This window comes from Aedes aegypti, chromosome 3 (assembly GCF_002204515.2).
Source record: "Aedes aegypti strain LVP_AGWG chromosome 3, AaegL5.0 Primary Assembly, whole genome shotgun sequence".
Lineage (NCBI taxonomy): Eukaryota > Metazoa > Arthropoda > Insecta > Diptera > Culicidae > Aedes > Aedes aegypti.
In genome coordinates, this window is record NC_035109.1 from 6,462,490 (window position 1) to 6,487,712 (window position 25,223).

Sequence of the window (25,223 nt, forward strand, 5' to 3'; positions counted from 1 at the left end):
CGTGCATTTTTACTGTAGCTATAGCAGTTAAATTGATTTTGTATTTTTTATATTAATTTATAAGTGGTAATTTTGTACCACTTCCCCCTAATATGAAAATCATCTGAAATTTTGCAAAATATCTTCTCTTATATAGGAAAACAATTCCAGTAAATTTCAGCTCGATCGGAGAACATCTGTAGAACCTCTAAAAGCAAGGGGGTTCAGTACTCGCAAAATGGCTCAAGTTCAAACACCAGACTGAAAAAAAAATTTTTTTTTTCGAAAATTTTTGAAATGGCATATCTGGAATACATCTCAAATGAAAGCCCATGTGTTGCCCTACAAAACTTCATATTTAGTTTTTTGTCCTAGTTCGGTTGGCAAGAGAAAATTCGATTTGAAAATCACTAATTTCATTATGAAAAACTTGTTTTTCTCGATTCGAAGTACTTTCAAAATCCATATACCATGTTTATCTTAAAGTTTATATAACGTAGAGTAATCATGCCAAATTTCAACATAACCCGTGCAATTTTACTATAGTTGTATCAGTTTTTGTGATTTTGCATGTTCAGTGACATGAAATCATTGGGGGCATTTTGTGCCACTTCACCCTAATATAAAAATCTAAAATTTTGCAAAACATCTTCATTTATATAGAAGAACAATACCTGAAAATTTCAGCCGGATCGGAGAACAACGATACAAGATGGGGTTGCGGCTCTCGCGAACTGGCTCTTAGAAGACATCCTAAGTTTACCCGCACTGACTGTAAAGTAAAGTGAGGAAAAAGTTCTAGTGGGGCAAGAGTTTCTTTTTAAGAATTCTAGCTCAATTCAAAACAGAACTTATGAATGCCTTGGTGGTTGGAAAGCTATTTAAGTAAGAGACTTTCACTACAAATATCATAAGAATCGATTGAGAATTGAAAAAAGGCTATTTGTTGTTTTTTGACGAAACATTGTAATTTTTGATCAAACTTTCATTGCATGAAACCAAATAGAGATAGAATGCTATTCTATTTTTTATGTAAGGGCGTTTCTGGGTCTATCAAAAGATGCTTTGAGGTGTATTAGTTTTCAAATAAATTTTCTTCTTCTTTGCATTACGTCCTCACTGGAACAGAGCCTGCTTCTCAGCTTAGTGTTCTTATGAGCACTTCCAAAGTTATTAACTGAGAGCTTTCTTTTCCAAAGTTGCCATTTTCACATTCGTATATCGTGTGGTAGGCACGATAATACTCTATGTCCAGGAAGGTCAAGAAAATTTTCATAACGAAAAGATCCTGGCCTGACCGGGAATCGAACACCTCCAGCATGGCTTTGGTTTGAAGCCGCGGACTCTAACCACTCGGCTAAGGAAGCCCAATAGCCCATCGGTGGCGGTGACATCACTGCGAGTGGAGCGGCGGTTCGAGCGCACCGTAATCTAGCTCAAGAGGGGCATGCATCTCTAATTTGTTATATATTTCTAGAGACCGAGAATACCTCTGCATCTCCACACTCCCCAAAGATCTGGGAGTGACCTTTAGTCGATGATGTGATCCATGGATAAAGAGAAAAAAAAGTACGACTCTTACTGAAAACTTGTTTTGCATTTTTGTCTCGCGGTAAAAATATATTGGTAGAAGATTTTGAAAGTACGTCGACATTCATAATGTTGAACTATTTCAAAGTTATTTTTAGTAATGTTGAAAACAGAATATCGCATTTTAAACCTTGTCAAAAGTGAAAAGTCTCGGTTTTCCATTTGCTGAGAATGATCTAGAGATAAGGCAAAATGAAGTCGAATTCAATAATTTGTTTTCAAATCTTTTATTCATTTAGCTCTCTAGTTTGAAAAAAGTAACTACAAGGATTCTGATGAATGGAGAATATCGGTTGTCATTTTTTGACTTTATCAAGGGATCCGATTTTTACTGATACAGGGGCGCGCCTGTGGAGGGTGTACTCACAACGTTATTCAAAGGGTATTAACAACGGAACTTTTCAATTAGAATATTTTTTTGTGATCAAGTTAGGAATGACAGCTGTAAAAAAACGAATATTTTATCACTTCTGGATAGTGACAAAGTAACACTTCATGCTTTACACAAAGGACTCGGGATATACTACAATAGATAAAATATGAATCTCATTGGTTTATGTTCCGAACAGAAAAAAAGTTCTTGTCGCAATTGTAGTGCCGAACCATTCAAAGTTTGTTTGAAAACTACGTAAACTTAACGTTGCAACGATAAAAAATGTGTTATAATAAGCATGAAACCGCGATAATCGATTGGTAATCCATCGTCGACTGAACACGAACAGCGTTTCTAACTCGAAAAAAGCAAATCGAACACGATTAATCTCAACTCAATCGCTCGCCCCACAGGAACATGCAACGGAATCACAAGACTGCACACTACAGACGATTATTTTTTCGCACTCGAACAACGCGAACCGTTGTATTCACGTGGAATATGGACTATCAATAGGGATACTTACAATGAAATGACCACCGAAAAACCCGTGTCGGGATTCAGCGTAGAATTTAAAATTGTGAATGAGTCGTAATGCAAGAGCCTACCCCCTTCAAGCTTTACGTAATTTGTGGGCGGCGCCTTAATAGACGGCCCCCAGATTCACTTATTAACTAAACCATGGGGACGCAAGGTTGCTATTATTCGTTCTCGTGGAAGGAAAAGCTTCATCGGCTACTTTCGAAACATTCTGTTCGGTTCCTTAATTCATTTTCATAAATTGACGCTTATATTGAGCTGTTCGGTAATCCAATCCGCATGATTATTAAATTAATTAATTCATTACGCGTGGTAAAGATGGACAAATTATGGGTGAAATTATGAAAAAAAATCCACATGCTCGGCTGGGATTCGAACCCAGGACTCTTGTATGCTAGACGAGTTTTTAACAATTAGAATTGGATTTAAACTCCGAAATCGCATCGTTTTAATTTGGACGGAGCTCTAAAATAACGTTCACTGATAATAATTATCAGTGAGCGAAAATTATTTTCGCTTTTCTAACCGTATGGGTTCGTCGCTTATTGTTTTCCTCACCGTTGAGGTCTTCGACACAAAATGCAATAAACTTTTCATGTATGCGTATGCTGAATACCATACCGCACAAACTTAGTTGCATTTAATCTATACAGATTTGCTTTATATACCACTTATCAGCAAAAAGGTGACTTTGGGGAACTGTGTGCTTTATGGCTGTAGTGAAAAGCCAAATTGCCGGTGGGGTTCAAGAAACGCCTTCCAAAACCGATGCACAAGGAGTTAACAATTTTGACTTCGACGAGGTAAAGACTATTGACAAAAAATAGTAAGTATGAGATAAAAAAATTGAATTTTGTACGTGATACGAAAACCGAATGCAAATTTTAGCTACCTTTATAAACCTCTATTTCTGTTGAAGAAAAAGAGTTCAATGGTGATGTTAGTTTACAGTGGTTTACACTTCCTTCACAATGACATAATATTTATTTCACCGACTGTTTCGAAACTTAAATAACATGGTCTTCTTGTCTGATTTTTTGTGGGTTTCCCTTCACGAAGACGTTATATTCAACATTCCTTTGAGTCACACGAAAGTGTTTTGAAGAAGACTATAAAATTACTGCCTATAAGATGATCTCAATACATAATAATCGTCTCATGCTCGAATCATAATGACGTAAGAAAATGTAATAATCACTCCGAATGATTGACCGTGGAATCCAATGAGCCAAATCGTCATATATGGCTAAATGTATGTATATATGCACTCATTGCAAACCGTATTGTATCATAGTAAAAGGATTGACTTATCGGTATTCGCTTAGCTGCTTTCTCCGTGGATAAGCAAACATGCGTGTTGTGGTAAATAGGCATTGGTTGTGAAACGTACTTGAATACATATAACTAAGTGACTCTCCCTCTCTCCGTGGGGAGACGAGAGAAAGGTATGAAATTATGGACACAAGACAAAAATTGAAAAAGAAAACTCTTTTGCCGACAAAAAGAGCAAAGACCGACTTGCATGTATCCCTGACTTGGAACAAGAGAGGTGAAGGCATACGATCTAACATCCGCTCAAAACCTTACCAACTTGCCTAGCTGGTGAGAGATATTGTGAAGGAAATAAGAAAAGAACGGAATAGTCGATATTTGTAACACATTTTTTCTGAAGACGTTGAACGAGTAACATCATTTCGGCACCTTAAACATCACCAACAGTAGAAACAATATCCAGAGGGAGTGAATGAGACGGCGAAGCTCAGTGAGATCACCGTGAGGTGTGGTACAGATTCAACGGACGGAGCTGCAGAGCGGGGGAAAGAAAGTGGCCGAACAACAAAAATCACTTCCATCATACAAAGTTTTCATTAAGAGTCGAAGAAGTGGAAAAAGTTCAGTCAGTCGCGCAGAGTGATCGGACGAAGAAAGTCGTGTTTTTGTCTGCTGGAAAGGAACGTGCGTGTAGAACAATTAGTTCATCGGTAGATTAAGTAAAGTGAGTTTAATCCGAGTTAATATTGGGGAATAACCTGATCTTCCTAATGGTTGGGTGAAGGATATTCAAGGACATTTACCAAGGATCAATAGTGCTTCGCCTACATCAATGGATTACGGCTTATAATGAACTGTTTAAAACACAATACTCTCAGACTGCCAACAAAAGTTAAACAGGGGATTACAACCTGTTAGTGGATTATCATCTTCGAATTGGTTGATGTCGAAACTATCAAGAAAAAGTGTGATCAAATATGGAAATTAGAGAAATCGAATAGAAACTGCGATGTTGGTTGGAATGTATTCATTTTGTCGGTTATTGAATCATAAATCATTGCGTGGCCATCAAGTGATTTTTGTTGAGTTTTTGGGAAACGTCGCTCAAGCTTGGTGATGATTGTATTGGATTGCAATCAACAATTGTAAGGCATATCTTACAATCAGTTACTGTTTCAATAAAATAATAATTTGTTATACATAAATAAATGTTAGTGAAATGAAAGCTGAGAAACATATGAAATTTTCAGGACATATCTTCTTCTATCACATAATACATAAACGTTTCTGCCCCATTGACGTTTCCGCTTGAACAGATGAATATAAGTGCAGTTAATTCACTTTACTTATCGAGGCCGTCAATCAACTAAATCTTTGCACGGTGCTTCCAATTATCATTAGAAACCTGTTTCTTCGGTTGTTTAATGATTTAAACGCCAATCGGCAACCTATAACTGCAACTTAGTACAGTTATGTATTATTTTTTTCTATCCCCAGCCCCAATAGTTTGATTAAATGCAAAAAATAAAGCCACTTTCATCAATTTGATCGCGAACCTCAACTACGGTGATGGAAAGTGAGCATCCGGTTCATATATACATGGTGCAGTGATTTTCTTCATGGGATTAGGTGGAACTTTCTCCTTTCGATCATCCACTCTCCACGCCTTTTCCAAATCAATTTCATAATGAGACGACACATGGATCCAAGGGGTGTGAAGTGAATGAACCTCTCGAATATTGAAACATTGTTTCTTTTTTTGTAAAATTGCAGTGAATGGACATGGAAACAGAAACTCAAATGTAATCGCCTGCAGTGCAAATGAAAACATTTTGGAATAGTAATGGTGGAAATATGTACTGATGTTTAATTTCAAATCAATCAATTTCCAATCAATTAGTTGGGTTTTATTGTTGCTACCCACATGTTCGATAAAAATATCTGTCAGTTATAGTATTTTCGTAATGATTACTTACCATTAACAGTATGACATTGGCCTTTAAATTAGGCTGGATTAAAACATTGACCATTATTTATTACATTACTTGTCATATCCATATCATCAAATAATTTCATTAACTATTTTCAACATTCGACTTTGAGTCATGTCCTATAAATTATGTTGCATTATCTTGAAAATTGTACTCGACGACATTAGGTGCCATCCGAATTCGATTCAAACTCCGTTTCGACAGACTTGTTGTCTGGAAGCCTTGCAACGTGTCCTGCCTAACATACACACTTATTTTTTCCTTCGCCTAGTGTAACCTTTAAACTTAGCTACTTTCACGACTTGTGCAAAACAGATGGCAAATCAATTTATCCACAAAACCATATATGGTATTCGTATACGAAACAGTGACCGTAATAGCTTGTAAAATCATGAAAGCTCCCTAAAATATTGATTGGACCCTTATGATCAGTTTACCTATTTCATAACGCTGGAAGAGATGTTTTTTTTTTATTTTTATTTCATTTACTTGATGTTACATCAATTAATTTGATTAAACCTCATAAACGATGTTACGCCAATTTACCCGGTCCATGGCTGTGTCTCACCAACTTCGATTTCAGCCCATGCTCTCCAGATCCTGTTGACACCTCGCTCGCTGCGTTCTATGCTTTCTAGTAACCGGATTCGACGCAAACAACAATTTTGCAGGGTTGTTGTCCGGTAGTCATGCAACAGCACACCTTTTTGGCTTTCACCAGCCTCTGGATACTGGATTGAACGAAGAGTTGGGCGAGCTCGTAGTTCATCCTTCGCTGACACACATCGTTCTCCAGTACTCCGCCGAAGATCGTCCTAGGCACCCGGCATTCGTAAGCTTGCAGGTCCTTCTCGAGCATAGTCCATGTTTCATGCCCGCTGTGAACTACCGGTCTTATATGCGTTTTGTACATGGTACATTTGGTAGGAGCGTGTTTTTTCATGGCCGCAGTTTCTTCTCGAATCCATAGTATACTCGTCTGCTACTGATGATGCGCCTCTGTATCTCATTCCTAACATTGTAGTCAACTATTAACAAGGATTCTAGGTAGACGAACTCATCAGGCACCTCTAAAGCCGTTCCCGTCTATCACAACAATGCTTCCTAAGCGAGTCCTGGCGCGCTTGGTTCTGTCTATCAGCATGTACTTTGGGTTTGACATATTCACCACCAATCGCTTCACGTTTCCGGCGGTTATACAGATCTGCTACCGTTTCTACCAATAATATCCGTACTATACGCGAAGCAAACAAATTGGCTGGATCTTGTGAAAATCGTACCTTGGTTATTAAACCCGGCTTTTCGCATGGCACCTTCTAGTGTTCATCACCCTGTCGAAGTTTCCAGCAGGATTCTAACGAACTGGAATATACGCTCGAAACCTTTACGTATCGTTGAGCTTGTGAGCTTTCTGGGCAAACTGTACTCATCCGGTTATTGCTATCGTACGACACTTTAAAATCGACGAAGAGCTGATGCATTGAGCCCTGGTATTCACGGCACTTCTGAAGAATTTGCCGTATTATGAAGATTTGGTCCGTCTTCGTGTGGCCGATTATAGAATCAATTTGATAGCTTCCCACAAACTCGCTTGCTCGCTTGGTGATGCACGACGTAAGATAATCTGGAATAACCCTTTGTAGGCGGCATTTAGGATAGTGATCGCACGATAGTTTTCACATTACAGGTTGTCGCCCTTTTTGTAGACGGAGCATATGGCCCCTTGCTTCGACTCCTTCAGTAACTGTTCGGTCTCCTAGATTCTGACAATCAGCCGGAGCAGACTACCGGCAATTTCTCCGGGCCATTTTGATGAGTTCAGCTCCTATATCATCCTTGCCAGCCACCTTGTTTTTCTTAAGCTGGATGGCATCTTAACTTCCCTCAAAGTAAGAGCAGGTTGGTTACCTTCATCTGCCGTGCTTTCGTTACCCTCACGAGTTCACTATCTGACGTTTGAGCGGTGCCGTGTTATTTACGTAACCATGGCAACGAGTGAATTCGGCACCGCTCAAACGTCAAATTAGTAAACTCGTGCATGCACCAAAGAACACAATGGGCCAGCAATGAGAATATATACCAAGGTGTGGAAGAAGAAGCAATGGATATGTATTAGAAAGGAAAAAAAAAACGTAAACAAAAATAACTACGTCACTAATTTACACGGCTTCTTATGGGAGTTGAGTCGCTTGTAGTTGTGAAACATTTTGGCACCGTACACGGATGTCACGCACAATAAATGTCTTTTCCACACCTCGGTATATATTCTCATTGATGGACCAGTGCACGAGTTCACTAATTTGATGTTTGAGCGGTGCCGAATTCACTCGTTGGCATGGTCACGTAAATAACACGGCACCGCTCAAACGTCAAATAATGAACTCTTGCATCGGTCCATTGTGTTCTTTGTGACAGATGCAGCTGCTTCATTGCTTGACATTTCACTCCTTCCATCCGGCACTTTTTGTCCCGGTTTGTTGCTTTCGCTTTCTTTGCTCCACACAGTACCAAAAAATAATGTGATTTACGTCTTTTGGGATGCACATAAAAGAAGCGAGCCGAATGACCTAAATTTGTGTCGAGTTTCAAATACGTTAGTGCCTGATTCGGCAAATGTCGATCACAGTTCCATCGTTTTCGTGTCCTTTAACATTTAAAATTACATTTTTAGTTCAATACATCTTCAAGGGCACGTTTTTGTGTCGTTTCATCACTTACATCATGTGTCATTCAGTCATAACCAGAATTACGTCCAGAGTAATTTTCATTATTTTTAAGAGTGCATATATATTATGCGAGGCGCGGAAAATTCTTGCGCCGACGATCTTAAAATACGCTTGTAGGTCGTCGCAGTTACTTCAAATCATTTTCGTGTCTTCTGCGCGATCATGCCTTCCCGATCAACCAGTGTAACAATTTCTTTATAGATCTTTGTCCAGCGATGGCGATCGCCAACGATTCAAATCGAATCGATATCGATCGCTATCGACAAACACTGACTGGTTGACCGGGTTGGACAATCAGGAATAATCGCGCAGAGGACATCCAAACGATTTGAAGTAGCTACAACGATCTACATCATAGTTTCCCAAACTGTGGGTCGCGACCCCCAGGGGGGTCGTGAGATGCTCTCTGGTGGGTCGCGAAAAAAATCTTAATACATATAAATTTTCTTAGATTTTTTTTCTATTTTCAAATGTCTCCTCGAATTGAAGCAAGCGGTTTTAAATTGAAATTTGAAATCTCATTTAATAATTTCTCGCTTAATTTATGATCTCGTCTTAAAAGCCATTGGTAACCAAGTGTATAGCTTGTAGTTACTGAGTAAACGAATAATTAAAAACGTTTTTTTAACAATGTTGCAATGGAGAAATGATCGTTCTCTATCTTCCAGTGGTGATAATTTTTATATTGGTCAATTTATTAGCTTAAAAACAACTAGTTACACACTCGCTTATCAATGAATTTTATAAGATCATAAGTTATGCGAGATTTTAGCATTTTTTTAGACTGCCTGACAATCATTAGATATTAATGGTGAAGACACTTGATGTGGCTTCAAAATTTTCTTGGAAAGATGTTAGTAAATTGAAACTGTCATCGACAGAACAGAACAGCTGCCAAACTATTTTATTAAAAACAAACCTTTTACTCATAAAGGAAATGTTTGCGTTAAAACGGAGAACTTTTTAGCATTTATGCTACTGTACAAAGAGTTTTGACAGATGTCGAGATTTACATACTACATGTAAAACTTATGAAACATACACCTAATTAGCAAAAACTGAAATGTGAAGTATTTGTTAAAATATTTTTATTACAGACACTGAAAGTGCAGTGATAAACAGCACACTCAACGCTAAAGTTTTCAGCTCAGCAAAAATTTGTTTAATATTGCTGTTAACTACCGAAAAAAATCACAAACATGATAAAGTTGAGAAGTTTTAAAACTTTTTCTCTTGGTTAAACTAGTTTTTTTTTTAACATTTTCCACCTGGTGGGTCGCGAAGAATGTGCCGGACGGCTAGGTGGGTCGCGGACTCGAAAAGTTTGGGAACCTATGATCTACATTTTAAGAAATTTTCAAGATCGCCGTCGTGATAAATAATCACGCAATGCACAGTACTGCTTCGCGACTAAAAATGGGTTTTTGATTTTTGACCAACTTTGCCGCGTCGCAACTCGCTTCTCAATAGTGCGCATAATGCACACGGCGGAGGACATAGATGCGCACTATAGCGAAGTGACTCGCGACGCGGCGAAGTTGGTGAAAAATCAAACTTCGCACGTTGGTTCACCCAGTTTTAGTCGCGAAGCAGTATAATTATTCATAAAAATGTAGTTTATTCGTAGAAATGCACGTTGCAACTCATTTGAACTTTTTTTTGGTAAACATGGTATCATTTAAACCACAACACCATACAAAACTCGTGCATGGGTCATAAAAATATTACACAACGAAACCAAATTTTACAATTCTCGCATAACTTCTGATCTCGCCCTAAAAGCCATTGGTAACCATGTGTGTAGCTCGTTGTTTCTGAGCATTTGAATGAATTTTCATGTTATTTAACAACGCTATGGGGAAGAAAGGATCATTATCTACCTGCCCGTGATGTTGGTTTGGATGCTTATTCTTTCATTTGCTCAGAAACAAAGAGCTACACACGTGGCTACCAATGGCTTTTAGGGCGTTATCTCAGAGTATGCGAAAATTCTTTGTTGTGAATACGGGGGATACAAATGAACAGTCTTGCGTCTCCATGGATTTGTTCAAAGCTAAAAGAGGAGACCATGCTTTTATCCTTCAGCTATCAGTACACGATTTATCAAACGTACATATATTTGACTATCAGTTGTCAACCAACATGTAGCAACAAATAAATTGTCCTTTCCTTATTGAATAATCTTATTCCGCAACAAAAATTTATCAAAACCGGAACTTTTTCCGTGTTGTCAAGCATTGTAACTTTATCGAATAACAACAATTGTTTTCATTAATGAAAAACTTTCAACTGAGACCAAATATTTGCGATGCCAAACATTTGTTTGGCTCTGTATCAGTACAAACCAATGTTATCCTCCGTGTAATAGAAAGTTTTTTTTTTTTTTTTACGAAGTTATGCTTGAATAGTCGGAAAATAGTTCAGCCATCGTGTCCGTGTCGGTCTATGCTTTTCTCGCGTAGTTTCATTTCTCTCAACATAAAATATAATCGATGTATGTACGAATGCACAAACAGAGTTCTTGACAAAAAAAAACCTCTCAGTCAATAACTGTAAATGTGATCTTTAAGCTTAAAGCTAAGTACAGTCAGACCTCCCACAACAAAGTTATCTGCAATCATAATGAAAGCCGCTTGTAAAACTATCAGCTAGCATGAATTCCATGAAATCTATTCTTTTATCAGTAGACGGATAGTGGTGCGGTGTACTAACAAACAAATCTCTACGATTATTTGAATGATATTGTTCGTTTAGTTGAGGAATAGATTCTATTGCCCATTTTCAACGTGGAAAAATAATTACTCACACGTCAGTTTATATGGCACTTCCATAAAAGCACGCACCTTGCATTCAATGTACAATCCAACATAATGCATTACATGTGCGTTACTTGTTGGTTTTGTTAGCTACGACGCCATCCAATATATGGCAAACATGGTGGGAGAATATTTTGGTGTGACAAAATTATTTGGGTGTGAGTCTATTACAGGGCAAAATCCTCAATAAAAAGTAAGGTTTAATGCAGTATAGACACGAACTGTAAATGTAAAGTTTAGATTATGGCGTTATCTTTGACCAAACCCACAATTAAGCGAAAGCCCAATAGTTATAAAATACATTTTCACATATACTGAAGTTTTTTTACGCGCAACCGATAAAAAAAAAATCGCGTTATTTAAAAAAATAGACGTGAAAAAAATCTGAGTCAGAAAATGTTTTCCATACAAAACGATGTACTACATTATGATTCTATTGCCCTGAAACGTCGAAAAACATGATTTTTTAACGTCCTTTTGTTGGAATAATGCTTTTTTTTCGGGAGACAAAACAAAAACTTGAGTGTTCCATTAACACTTCAGCATTAAAAGTCGTCCATAAATTACGTCACGCTCTAATTCGGAGAGGGGGGAATAGAGGATGTCTAGGCAAATGTGACGCTCCATACCTAATTTTTAAAGTCTTCACACGAAAAAGGGACGGAGGAGGGAGTTTGAAGTGACCAAGTTTGGCGAAACGTAATTTATGGACGATCTCTTATTTTTTTGTATAGACCTCATAGGGGTCTTCAAGGGGGAAGAAAGACTGTAGCCAAAAATTACGATAATCATGAGAGACAGTTATCCCAGTGGCTTTCAAATTACTTTAAACGAGCTTGAAGTTTGTATGGACAAAATCGATCGAATATATGTGAATTACATTTTCGACCATAGATGGCACTTCATTAGATGAATTTCATTCACGATTGATTTCGAAACTCTCCTATCAATATAGAAGTGACAACAACAAACCGGAAGTATTTTCACGAAGGAAAAACAGTTTTACCTAAAGATACTAGGGGTTTCCTTCGGGGTCGAATGGACAGAAAAAAAACTTCCGTTTTTTTGCAGTCTATTCTATATTAATCAAACAATCTTCATGAACTTCATGGAAATAGAAATGGACTACAGTGCCATTTATGTTAGAACATGTAATTGGAATTGTCAGTAAATTAAAACACCTACCCCCATTGGTAATAAGCGAGAAAAATGGGTTTTATCATCGCTCTCTCTTTTGGGCACTCCTTCCCTGCTGTTGTTAATAAGCTTGCAAGCTTATTACAACTTGACTTGCTTTGATCGTGCTTCGAATTCAATTAAGAACTAATTCTGCAATGCCTGACGTTCAATATTCTGCATTAAAATGTACGTTTCTCATCGTAATAGGCTGTTTTCCATCACGTCAATCTGTCATGAAACGGCCTACTTTCCTGCACTGAAGTATGCAGTGCAGGAATAGTCATTACGCAACTGAAACCAGTGCTGTAATGATTCATTACGCAACGCTTTCTCATTACGCAACTGTTTTGAATTGCGTAATGAATTATTACACAACCATTTTTCAGAAACTATAAAATAGTTGCGAATATATTCCGATATAATTTCTGATACCCTCAAGTGGTCTTCTACGAAATTTCAAAAAATGTTGTACGTAACTCGTTGAAGAACTCGATTTTTACAGCACTCGTCGTGAATTTACGACTCATGCTGTAAAAATCATCATTCTGCAACTTGTTGCGTAAACTACTGTTATCCTATACCTACTCGCACTTTTATATCCTATTATATGCGCTTGTATGTTTACAGCGAATATTTAGTAAACTAATTAATGAAATTAGGAAATTTCATTATACTTCCCTATGAACACTTTTGAGTGAAAGTCGGACGCCCGATTGTGAATTGAAAGCAGATTCTTTAGCAAAAGACAAGATGGTAAAATATCAATATGGTTTGGACTTACTTCGCTATATATTGAACATATATTTGCCAGCCTTAGGCTGGCTTCTTCTTTTCGTTTTTTTCCATAAGAACGTGGCCAGCACCGTTATCAATTCTGAGAAAATTTGTACTAATGTGGTTGTACATTGAAAGTGATTAACAAATTCCAAACTATTTTTAACATAAAAAGGAAATAAAAATATTTTTAAGCGTTAACAAAAGTTTAAACATTTTGATAACATGTTCTTAAATTAATATTTCAAGGGCTTTAATTAGAATTATATCGTAAAGCTAAGTATGCTGTTCCGCTCAAGAAAAGTAAAAATTTCTGCCCAAGAAATGGTCAAGAAATTTCCTACAGTGAGTTCCATTTGAATTGACATTTCTTTTCAATTGCGTACTGCGATCAAAGAAAAATGCTTTTCTTGAGCATTTCTTGCAAGAAATTTTCCACGCATCGAGATAGGCGACTACTTTTCTGTTGAAGTGCATACTTCACTTAAAACTTAACCCGTTTGACAGTTTTTATAAGAAAATCTAAAGATTTTGACCCACCTTTTTAGAGTTTTTCATCCATATTATTAAAGCAAGTACTTGTATGTCAGCCATCATTTGCAGGGGAAAAATTGACCATGGAGAAATTCTTAGGTGACCTGTTTTTTCATGTCATTGAAAGTCAGTTCTCGGTTTTGAGATAATTTTGATAACGTATAGGCCGATTCACATTTAGATTATTGTTTGACATGTTCACAGCTTTAACAGTATTGAAAAAGTTCATTAAATTTTTTGCATTATTTTATAAGAAAATTCTTAAACTAAAGTATTTTTGTTGTAAAATAAAACTTGAACTCAAGTAACTATTGATGTTGGAATGTAAATCATTTGATTCGTATGTGTTTACGTTGATATCAATTTTATCAAGTTTTGTAGAAGTGGCTGGCCTCATTTCTGTTACAATATGCCTTGTGTACTGAAGTAAAGCTTGATGATTCGACCTTGGAACCCCCCTGTGCTAAAGTAAATCATGTAAATTCATGAAGATGCCCATGTAGTTCTTCACCTTCTTTCGAACAAGTTGTTTGATATGTATGAATTTATAAGATAGTTTCATGGATGGGCTTCATACTATCGCATTATCATAGATATCCCGTTTTACGGGACTTGTTTTAGACCCAAATTTTTGAAATTATTGTCTAAAACTTGAAAAAATAACTTACATATTAAGTAATCATTACATACTGCATCTATCTTTACGCATTTTTCTAAGAAAGTCAACATCATACTAAAATACTTTATACATTTAAATGTTGAAGCTTCAATATTTTCCAGATTTTTTCAAAAGTGTGATTCTAGCAGAATTTTTCTATGGCTGCTGAGATTGCAACGAATCATGCCTTTGTAGCTTAGAAACCAATTTGAACAGCAAAAGCCAACTGTAAACATTAACCAAATGCACAAGTTTAACCCATTGTATTCATGTGGGATCAAATTAGTTCCCCACAAAGTCACAAAACTAGCCTACTAAACAGTACAAATTGGAGATAAAGCTGATAAACGTGTAGATCAGACTAACGCCAGGGTGCAATGAACCGTACCGAAGGCGTCGGACGAAACCAGTTTGAACTTTCCATTTTCTTGTGTCTAATCATCGTGTGCTTCAGATTCATTCCACCCTAAACTCACCTGCAGCCTCGTCGAAAGGCCTTGAAACTGGTCGCTTCGTGTAACACTTTCTATTTTATTTGTGCCTTGGTAATCAAGCTGTTTCCATTATCTCATGAATATGCATTATGGATGAAGTTAATCGGTGTACACCAGATGCTTCATTTCCCATAATCTGTCTATAATTTTTACTAAATTAAATTGAAAAAAGGAAAAAATGTGTAGTTTTTGGGGCCGACGTTGTCATAAAAAATGCAAAAACGCCCCGCGGGGAACAGGTTTGGCTGGTTTTCACGATAACGGAATTCCGTGTGCCGGTCAAAAAGAAAGTTCACTTTCCATCCAGCACACAAATATGTTTTTTGCTGTTTGGATAAGTAGGCGGCTTTCTCGCATATTTTTTTGCTCTGTTTGTCCGAATGCACGTGTATGTGCATCAAAGCAAAACACGACGAATAATTATTGTTTTCCGTTTCAAAGCCCAATTAACTCTTCGGCTGATAGTTTAATTAGTGCACGGTGAGTGCGCGGGTATTTTTCTTTCTACGATAGAGAAAGAAGAGACTTTCAAGACGCTACAACATTGAACGTTTTGAGAGTTTGTCATGCATTATCCTAGTTTAATTTTTGTTGGCACTATTACTATTTTTAATTCTATTGTATCACATTCCAGTAGGCATAGGCACTGGCCTCCCCTTACTAACGACATTCTCTAACTCAACGTGCTCCTTAAGGTGAAGATGAATCGAAAACATAGCTTTATTAGCACAAACCTAGAAAATCAGATAGCAGTTTGAGTTAACTAATCAAGTTATCAGCTCGAACAGATGTCTGGTTCTCTAGATTTATTAAATATTTTAAAGATGCATTTTCATCTTATACCTCGATACCAATTGTGCTTGCTATGATCGATTTTTCTAGACTAATTTTTGAATTTCTCCTCCATAACTAATCAATATGGATGTATATAAAGACACATACTGATAACATTCTTTTCTTTTTCTTCACCAGAAAATTAAAAATGAAAGTCACATTTTTGCTTGAACTTTTATTGATTCTCATTATAATCGCTTTTGCTGCCTCAGCACCAGTAGAAGGTAGGTCTGCATATGATTGACCTGAAATCAACATTTCGTTAATTTTTAATCTTTGTTTCTCGCAGAGGGACGAAATGCGCGGAAGGGTGCCTTAGTTCACCGACAAGCCGCTGATGATGTGGCGGAAGTTGCAGCAGTAGAGGTGGCCCCAGTTCCAGTTGTCCCAATTTCTGGTGGCGATGATGACGACGACGACGATGATGATTCAGACGAATTCGATCTAGGCGACGATGATTCGGCTGAAGACGATGATGCCGATGATGACGACGACGATGATGATGATGATCTGATTGGTAACCGCCAATTGGTGGTTAAGACATTATAGAGTGATCAAACGTTATATATACTTCCAGGATCAGTTGAAGATGAAATCGACGATGATGATGATGACGATGACGATGATGAGGATGAAGCAGCCTCAGCAGCCGTTGCTCCAGCAGGCCCAGTAGTTCTTGATCAGCAGAAACAGTCGGCTGTTAGTCAACCCGCTCAGCCAGTTGCTGCCGTAGATGAAGATGAAGACGATGAGGAAGATGATGACGATGAGGATGACGATGATGATGCATTGTCTTTTTTCGGTGAAGATCTTCTAGGAGCCTTCGATGACGACGACGATGACGATGATGATGATGATGACGACGATGATGAGGATGTCGCTGTTGCCCCAGCTGCTCCATCTGATGCTCCCGGACCAGTTGCCCCATCCAAAAAGAAGAAGAAGAAGCCAGTCCCAGTCAAGGAACCAGTTGCCGCCAACACCCAAGCTCTCCTCGACCTTGCCGACGCTGCCTCTGCCCAAAACGAAATCGACGCTCCACCAAAGCAGAAACCAGAGGGAATCGATGTGAACAATGAAGTGAACAAAATCGTGGAATCTCTTGCTGCTCAAAAGGCTGACCAGAACGCTCAACCAGCAACGGAAGCAGCTACTGAAGAGGAAGACGAAGCAGAATACGACGAGGGCTCCCCAGAAAAGGTACAATCATTATCCTCTGATAATAACAAAGTTGACGTTGTTGCCGCTCCTGCAGCTGTGACTGCGACGAAACCGACCAGTGACGACGACGACATCTTTGAAGGTATCACCTCTCTAGTGGACGATGACGACGATGACGATGATAGCGATGAAGTGACCGCACAGAAAGTTGATCAATCTGCCGCAAACAGTGACACTGAGACGCAACCTGAGGACGCCGAAGACGATGACGACGATGATGACGATGAGGACAGCGATGAATTGATCGACGAAAGTGCTGTAGAAGAAATCGCTGAATCTGATGTGTGATCAGACTGAGAAGAGACAAACAACTCAATATCCTGTTTCATTTTCCACTCTCAATCTACAGATCAGAACTTTTCAGGAGAAGTATAAAACTTACTTGCTTTGAAACTCCTGAGCAGCTCTACTAGAATGAAAGTTTTGCGTTTTCAAAGTTAGTTAGAAATTGAAGACATTTCAGAGTCAAACGCCAATCTTCTATGGTTAGTTTCAATCATTCTAAGTAATACTGACTATTGCTAATGCCAACACAAAAGAAATCTGAGATGGAAATTGATAACCGTTATTGAATTGTTCAACTTTTCAAGCAGGTGGTATACATCAAAAACTCTAGGGATAATCAGAAAGCAAAATTAGCGAGAGCACATGAGAGAAATAAGACTCTTATATCAAGGGCTCGCGAACAGACAAACACGCGCGAAGTCAAATTCCCACCCACTAACAGCTGCAAGTCTTCGATTTACGAAGATTTTATTACATGTAAAATCAGTATATTTCTCAATGAACGGTAAAGCAAAAGCCATCAACAATTAAGACCATGTAAAAGACAAGTACTCGACACCAGGACTGTTGTCTTAGCGGACGTTTAGTGTTAGGGTAATTTATTTATGTATTTATTTATTTATTTATTTATTTAATTTATTGAAATGTAAAAAGACGATTGACTTACTACATTGAGAAATAAAATACATGAAAATGTCCCGACGCAAATGAAATTATGAAAGGAAGCGATGAATAAACCAGATCGAATGAAAATCATTTATTGAAACTTATATCACTCTCCCTGTTAGTAACATTGTAAATTCAGAATCGTAATACGTATCTTAATCCTCGAACAGCTATTGGGACCTATATGGACCATCTCTGAGCAACAAATTCAGGTTTGTTCAACCATTCCACGAAGCCACCCTTCGCGATGGCGTAATTATATACATTTGGGCGTATTCCGGAAACGTGGCGACTCCAGCGTGTATCAAATGCACATTTTAAAACTTATTTGCTATTGGTGTGGTTTTTAAATGTAAATGTTGCACGTTTTATATTTTCAAAAGAAGTACTGTATACTGTACTTTGTTTACTTAAAGTTCTAAGCATGTATAAATAATGTTTTTGGCGATTTTTTTATTTATCTGATTTGGGCTAACATTGAGCACGTATGTGAACAATGTTCGATTATTTTTAAAATAACTTCAACAAGTCATTTACTATTTTTTTAATTTTGAACACCTTGAACCGCAGAATTTGCCTAAAGGTAGGCAATTCTCTGAGGAAATACTACACTATTTGTAGTGATTCAAGGGTTTTCAGACTTTTCGATTCAAGATGCACGTTTTGAAATGTAATTATTACGCGGAGCATCTGTTCGTTATCGCGACTCTATTTGAAATCCGGAACGTTTGACACACGCTATCCGTTCTATAATTCCAACGAAAATCGTAGAGTAGATTTTATTGTGGTTACATTTTTATTGACTTCAATATTAATTTAAAACTATTGATTCTTATTTGAGAAGATATGTTTCTTTAATTTGAACCTATTGTAATAATTTGTATTCAAATGGAATTGAATATAGGTTTCTCAAAATATTTCAAAGATAACTTCAAACGTTTTGTTTATAAATAAATAAATAAAAAACTTAACTCAGCACTATTTCATTCAATTTCACTAAAGTTTGTATCCTTTGACAGATACGCGTATTGCGACCACAACTGTAAGGCCGTCTTCAGTTTCGTGTACTATACTCGACTCGGACTTACCGTAAAGGTAAAGGTTTCTGTCAAAGTATAGTACTGAATTCGGGTTTACATTAATTTATAGGTATTCCACTTAACAGCTCAAAGATTTATCACAGACAAACAGACGTAACACTTAGAACAAATTTCGATCAAAGTCATAGTCTCGAGGACATGTACGCCCAATGCTAAAATTAGTGTGTTTGGCCGACGGGCCAACAGATGGCGATAGTGTGTAAACGTCAAACTCGAACAAAAACGATGCGAGCGCTGCGGGTGGTGGATTGGCCACCTACCATATTTTTGAATTGACCGTTAAAAAGGTGGTCGATGGACAATGATGAGAGTGTGGCGTCTGTTTGTCTGTGGATTTATTATCGTTTTGTCACAGACAAACAGCCTTAACACTTAGAACAAATCGCGATCAATATCATAGTAGAAAGAACATGTGCGCTCAATGCTAAAATTGCAGTGTTTGGCCAATAAGCAATAAGTCTTGGGTCGTATGAATAAAAACCGTTGAACTTTACTACATGTAGCATCTACTCAAAAACAAAATCCACAAAGTTTACTACACTTTTGATATGAATAAAAAACTTTTCGAACATGTAGTACTTTTACTTTCGAACATGAGCGTGACTGAAGCTGCACGTTAAGAAATTTCCATTCAGAGTGCAGAGTGATTCTGCACGTAAAGAACAATCTATTCAGAGTGACGCTTAAAATTAATACAATCATGCATATGAAGAAAATGCATGGAATCTAATCGATTACGCGACAATTTGCACAAATCATGAAGGTGCTGTTATTTGACAAGATTTGTAATGTAATTTTGCGAATAGTCTGGTATTCTCTTTATGTCTATGATTTTATGATGATGGTACATCAAAGAATTTTCTGGGTGGTTTTCGGCATTCGCCAACGCCAGTGATTGATGATTTTTAAAATACTAGCTTAACATCAATGAAGAGATCTTGAGATTACAGCTATCAAATTTGGAACCACATATTTTCTAGCACCAGTAGAGATTCTGGTGAAATTGCGGTAGAATTTTGATGCTCCCCGTGTGTTTTCTTAACAGCATGTTGAATTCCGGAAGTTCTAAGTATTTCTGTGATATTCTTGTTATTTTGGTGGGGTTTCTGATAGTATCCTTGGAATGTTCAGAACTTAGAATGTCGAGATTTTTATGGGAATTGTAGTGATTCCATTGGTAGTCTTTAGAATTCAATGAGGATCTCCCCTAAAACACCAGGGTTCCCTTTGAAATTATTAAAATTCTTATCGATTTCACAAAAAAAAAACATTGAAATCTATAAAATATTCACCGACATTCAAAACGTTTATATTAAAGCTTTGCTTTGAAATTCCAACGGAACTGGAGATCAACTGAATCTTAAAAGTGTTTACAATAATTACAAAGATTGAATTTCAGAATATTTGTATTCACATAATAATTCGCAGGAATCCCACCGCAATCTCATAGATTTTTACAGAAATACCGTCTCAAAGACACCCACAGAATTCCAAGAGATTAATATTCGGAATCCCATTCTCACCCCAATTCTAGAGTTTTTATCAGATTCCTAATATTTCCGCAATATTCCTAGAATGGTATTTAAACTTCCAGAATTATCATAAAAAATCCGGCATCCCTATAGGAATCTCAAAGTTCCTACAGGAATTCCGGAATTCAAAAGGAAATCTGAGATGTCAGAATTTACACGTAAAATTCAGAATTACATTATAAATATCTGAATTCCCACCGACATCCTAAAATTCCTAGAAAATAACATAATTATCGTAATGCCAGAATTCACACGGTTATTACAAATTGCTACTGCCGGTAATCTTACCGGAATCTCAGCATTGGCGGGGCGAATGTTTTCGTAACCTCAGAATTCCTAAGCAAAACTAAAATACCATCCGAAATATCAAAACTCATATCATTTTCCCATGATTTTTACTCAAAAGTAAATTATTCCATTCAATTCCGCAATCTCAAAGCATGTGTAGCAACCTCTGAAGCTAACTACCAGTAGCTTTGTAGTAAATGCTACCTTTATTCATAGCAATGCGTTGTTTGTAGTATGTTCGAAAGGTGTAGAAAGGAAAATGACACAAACATGTTCCACTCGTGTTCCACATATAGCGTTTACTACCGAGAATGTAGTAAACTCAACTTTACTACATTTTATTCATACGGCCCAATGTCAACGGACATTCTTCCTCTTGAAATTACGTCCTCACTGGGACAATTTTTTTTCGATTTATCTATTTATCAAAATTTTAGATGTGAATATGTATCAACATAATAGTATCAAAATTGAAACACCATATCCTCTAGTCAATGATGGTTGATACATATGAACTAAAATAACTAAAAAACTACGTTGTAATGATTTTTTTTAAACAGATAAGCAATTAAAAAATATTATAATAAATATAGATTTCAAAGCAGCGTACGATTCAGTGAAGAGAAACAAGTTGTGGCAAATTATGTATGAACATGGCTTTCCGGCGAAGCTGATTAGACTGATTCGTGCAACGCTTGATGGATCGAAATCAAGTGTGCGGGTGGTGGACGAGATTTCGTCATCGTTCGTAACCTTAGATGGATTGAAACAGGGTGACGCTCTTTCCAACTTGCTGTTTAACATAGCGCTCAAATGTGCTATCAGGAGAGCCGGTGTGCAGAGAAGCGGTACCATTATCACACGTTCTCGTATGCTCCTTGGCTTAGCGGACGATATCGGGATTGACCGTCGGGCAGTGGAAGAGGCGTTCGTGCCTTTCAAGAGGGAGACAGCGAGGATCGGGCTCACGATCAACACCACAAAAACGAAGTAAGCTGGTGGTCATCGTGGGTCCGGACGTTTTAGTGGTAGCGAAATGGTGCTAGGTGGGGGAAATTTTGAAGTGACATGCGATAATGATGTTACCCGCGAGCTGAAAAGACGTATTGCAGCTGCGAGTCGGGCTTTCTACGGGCTCCGTAACCAGCTGAATTCCCGTAGCCTGCAAACGAAAACAAAACTCGCGTTATACAAGACACTGATCCTTCCGGTTGCCCTATATGGCCATGAATCATGGACATTGAAGGAAGTTGACCGGAGAGCTTTCGGGGTGTTTGAACGTAAAGTGCCGGAAGAACGACAAGTAAAGATAATATTCAACAGAGAACCCGGACGAGGCCGCCGACTTCGTGGTAGGCCGCGCACACGATGGCCTTTTGCGGTTGAGGAGGACTTAAGGGCACTTAACGTTCAGGACGACTGGATGCGATTGGCCCAGTACCGAGCCCAGTGGAGAAGACTCATCCATTCGGCGCAGATTCATCGTAGCGAATTGTAGCCCATCAAGTATCAAGTAAGTAAGTATATACAGTGCTGTTCTGAATAATAGCAGCGCATGTCGATTTTCATACAAAACGCTCAACTTTGACATGCTGTAGTTTTGTTCCCTTTCAAGCAATCGAGTTGGAATTTTCTCCACAGAACTACAAATATGCCCAATTTTGTAAACACAAAATTTCAAAATTTTCTAAGCCCCTGCCGGAAAGTAAGATACTAGGTGAAATTGTTCGAAAAAGTAGCAGTTTTAAAAATTTGAATTTTGGCTTGACATTATAGTTTTATATTATATATCACTTACCATTGGAACAATCTCCTCCTACTTATCAAACCTACACCTAAACCGAAAATGTTTAAAATATTTGTAGAAGAAAAATTTTAAAATGAAAAACTGCTATTTTTCGAAAAATTTCACCTAGTGTCTCATTTTTCGGCAGGGACTCAGAAAAAACTGAAATTTTGTAGTTACAAAATTGATCATATTTGTAGTTCTGTGAAGAAAATTTCAGCTCGATTGCTTGAAAGGGAACAAAACTACAGCATGTCAAACTTGAGCGTTTTGTATGAAAATCGACATGCGCTGCTATTATTCAGAACAGCACTGTATATAAATATAATCTCAGCTCCAATATAAACAAAGCACTTTATGGAATAATAACCATTTTCCATTAACCAGCCATCGATATTTTAGCACTTTAGATAGCCGTCATTGTTTTACAAATTTTCAATATCAGTTTTTCACTTAAAATCGAAGCAATGAAAAACAATCGCTGCAATGCACTTGCTATTGGGAATAGCGTGTAATAATGTTCATAAAGATTCAATTGAATTTGTAGAAAAAAAAAAACTGGTTATTGGTGTTTGATGATTGCTGATGATTGAATGATGGATTCTTAAGACCCAATAAATTTGAACTGTAGGTTATGTATAGTACTAAATTCGGGTTTTAATCTACTTATGCTTTTACATTAAAGTAAAAACAGTAGGAACCTTACCGATAATATCAGTTATTCTTAGTATGGTGTGATTGGCCCTCAAACTACTGAAGTATTATTTCAATCATAAGGTATGTATGAATTCAATCATAAGGTATGTATGAATGCAATATTATCTTTTTGGAAGTGAATTTGTGACACTGGTTTACTTTTAAGTCTACGCAGAAACCGTCTGTCTGATATAATATTCCGGCAATGTCAAAAATGTAAACTCTTACTTTTCAAATGAGGAAATATTGTACAAGAAAATGCACAAACATGCATTCAGAATAAACATTTTAGTAATTTTTACCTACTTTTTTTGTTACAACAAACTAATATTTTTGTTGATTTAGGCTAATAGGGTATTTTATTTATATTGGACAGAGCGTTACACGTATATAATGTGGCCACCTCCATTTGATTTTTCCGTATATGGCCAAATTATATACGCGTAACGGTCTATCCAAATTACGGTTTCATTCATTCATCATCAAAAATTGTTGTTTTCAGCCTCTTGGAGTGGTTGAAACAGACAATTATTTTGGTTGATTGTTTTTCGGTAAAACATTTAAATTCAACAAAAGTGTATTTGAAACAACCAAAACAATTGGTTGTTTATTTTCACGTTTGTGAAAACAATTAATGCTCTAGTTTGTTTTAAACCAGGATAATCAGTTTGAAATAGCCAATTTCATTGTTTGAAATTAACAAACCGTTGGTTGTTGCTAGGTTCATTAATGATTTTATATATTTAATTTCGATTAATTAATACTAATGGTGGTATTAATATGATTTACTTATCATACAACAAAAAGATTTCATTATTTTTTAAATTAGGCTTCAGATGCTGCTATTCGTTTTCAATCGAGTTGGCTCCAGAAAGGAATCAGCGTTGCGTTTGTTTTAAATCTAATGATGGATGTTTATCTGCAAAAGTAAAAAAAAATTAACATCGTGATCTGGTATGATATTATACTATGTACCTAATGCTTATTATTATACCTTGTGCCATTTCCAGTACAATGCAAGATTGATTTGGTAGATTTTGAAGGTATATTTCGAAATCCCAAAATGGTAGTGAGCAGAATCCTTTCCAATCCACTATTCTTGAAATTTAAATCTTGAACAGGGCAGTTTAAAAACATCTACCACTGAATGGTAATCAAAATCGGAAGAATTTGATCAACTTACCTTAAATTAATATAATTTCCCGTTCACAAACAATAATCATATGTAAAGCTCATTTCAAACTATTATTTTGTTTGTTTGTTTTTGATGCTAACAAAATCTTAGCCTGTTTTAAATTTGAATTTGGTTCCTTCAATTTAGTATTTTAGTTTGAAAAACAGCTCAACGAATGAAAATAAAACAACAAGTTTTATGGTAATAATAAACCAAGTATTAGTCTAAATCAAAATAAAATATTAGTTTGTTGTAACAAAAATGCAGATACAAATTACTAAAATGTTTAGGTTCAAATAACTTATTACACAAGTTTGTTTTAAACAAAACATTTTGTTTGTTACTACAAATGTATATGTTAAACAACAAAAATCTCATTTTGATTTTCAACAAACGATTTGGTTGTTTCAAACTAGGTTGTGTTTCCTCCGTGTTGGGTTTTTTTTTGTTTGTTTCAATCACTCCATTTCACCATTCTTTTTTCTCCGAGTTCTATTCTATTCTATGTGGTTGTCGCCATACAGCAAAATAGAGCTAGTAATTTTAGCATTGTTGTTTCTTGGTAGCTGTTTCATAGGGTAAAAGTCAAAATCCCATAAGAAGTCAAAACATCTCAAATCCCGGAACCGAAAATCATGCGCGTGAAAATGGCAGCACGGTTCGATTTCGAACCTCTGTTTTCGCTGCATTTCGAAGCAATTTCGTGCGCGACGAG

General features: G+C 36.9%; 1 protein-coding gene across 2 annotated transcripts; it reads left to right on the plus strand.

Annotated features, from left to right (window-relative positions):
- The first annotated feature begins 4,013 nt into the window (after window positions 1-4,013).
- On the plus strand, window positions 4,014-18,019 carry LOC110678413 (nucleolin-like). Of its 2 annotated transcripts, XM_021851262.1 has the most exons (5): window positions 4,014-4,478; window positions 15,899-15,984; window positions 16,050-16,277; window positions 16,338-16,960; window positions 17,016-18,019. In XM_021851262.1, the coding sequence occupies exons 2-5, from the start codon at window positions 15,909-15,911 to the stop codon at window positions 17,019-17,021; spliced, it is 933 nt and encodes a 310-aa protein (XP_021706954.1). In that variant the 5' UTR covers window positions 4,014-4,478; window positions 15,899-15,908; the 3' UTR covers window positions 17,022-18,019. The 2 variants fall into 2 exon arrangements, with proteins under 2 accessions (XP_021706954.1, XP_021706953.1); XM_021851261.1 differs by having other exon boundaries at window positions 16,338-18,019.
- The last annotated feature ends 7,204 nt before the right edge of the window (window positions 18,020-25,223 follow it).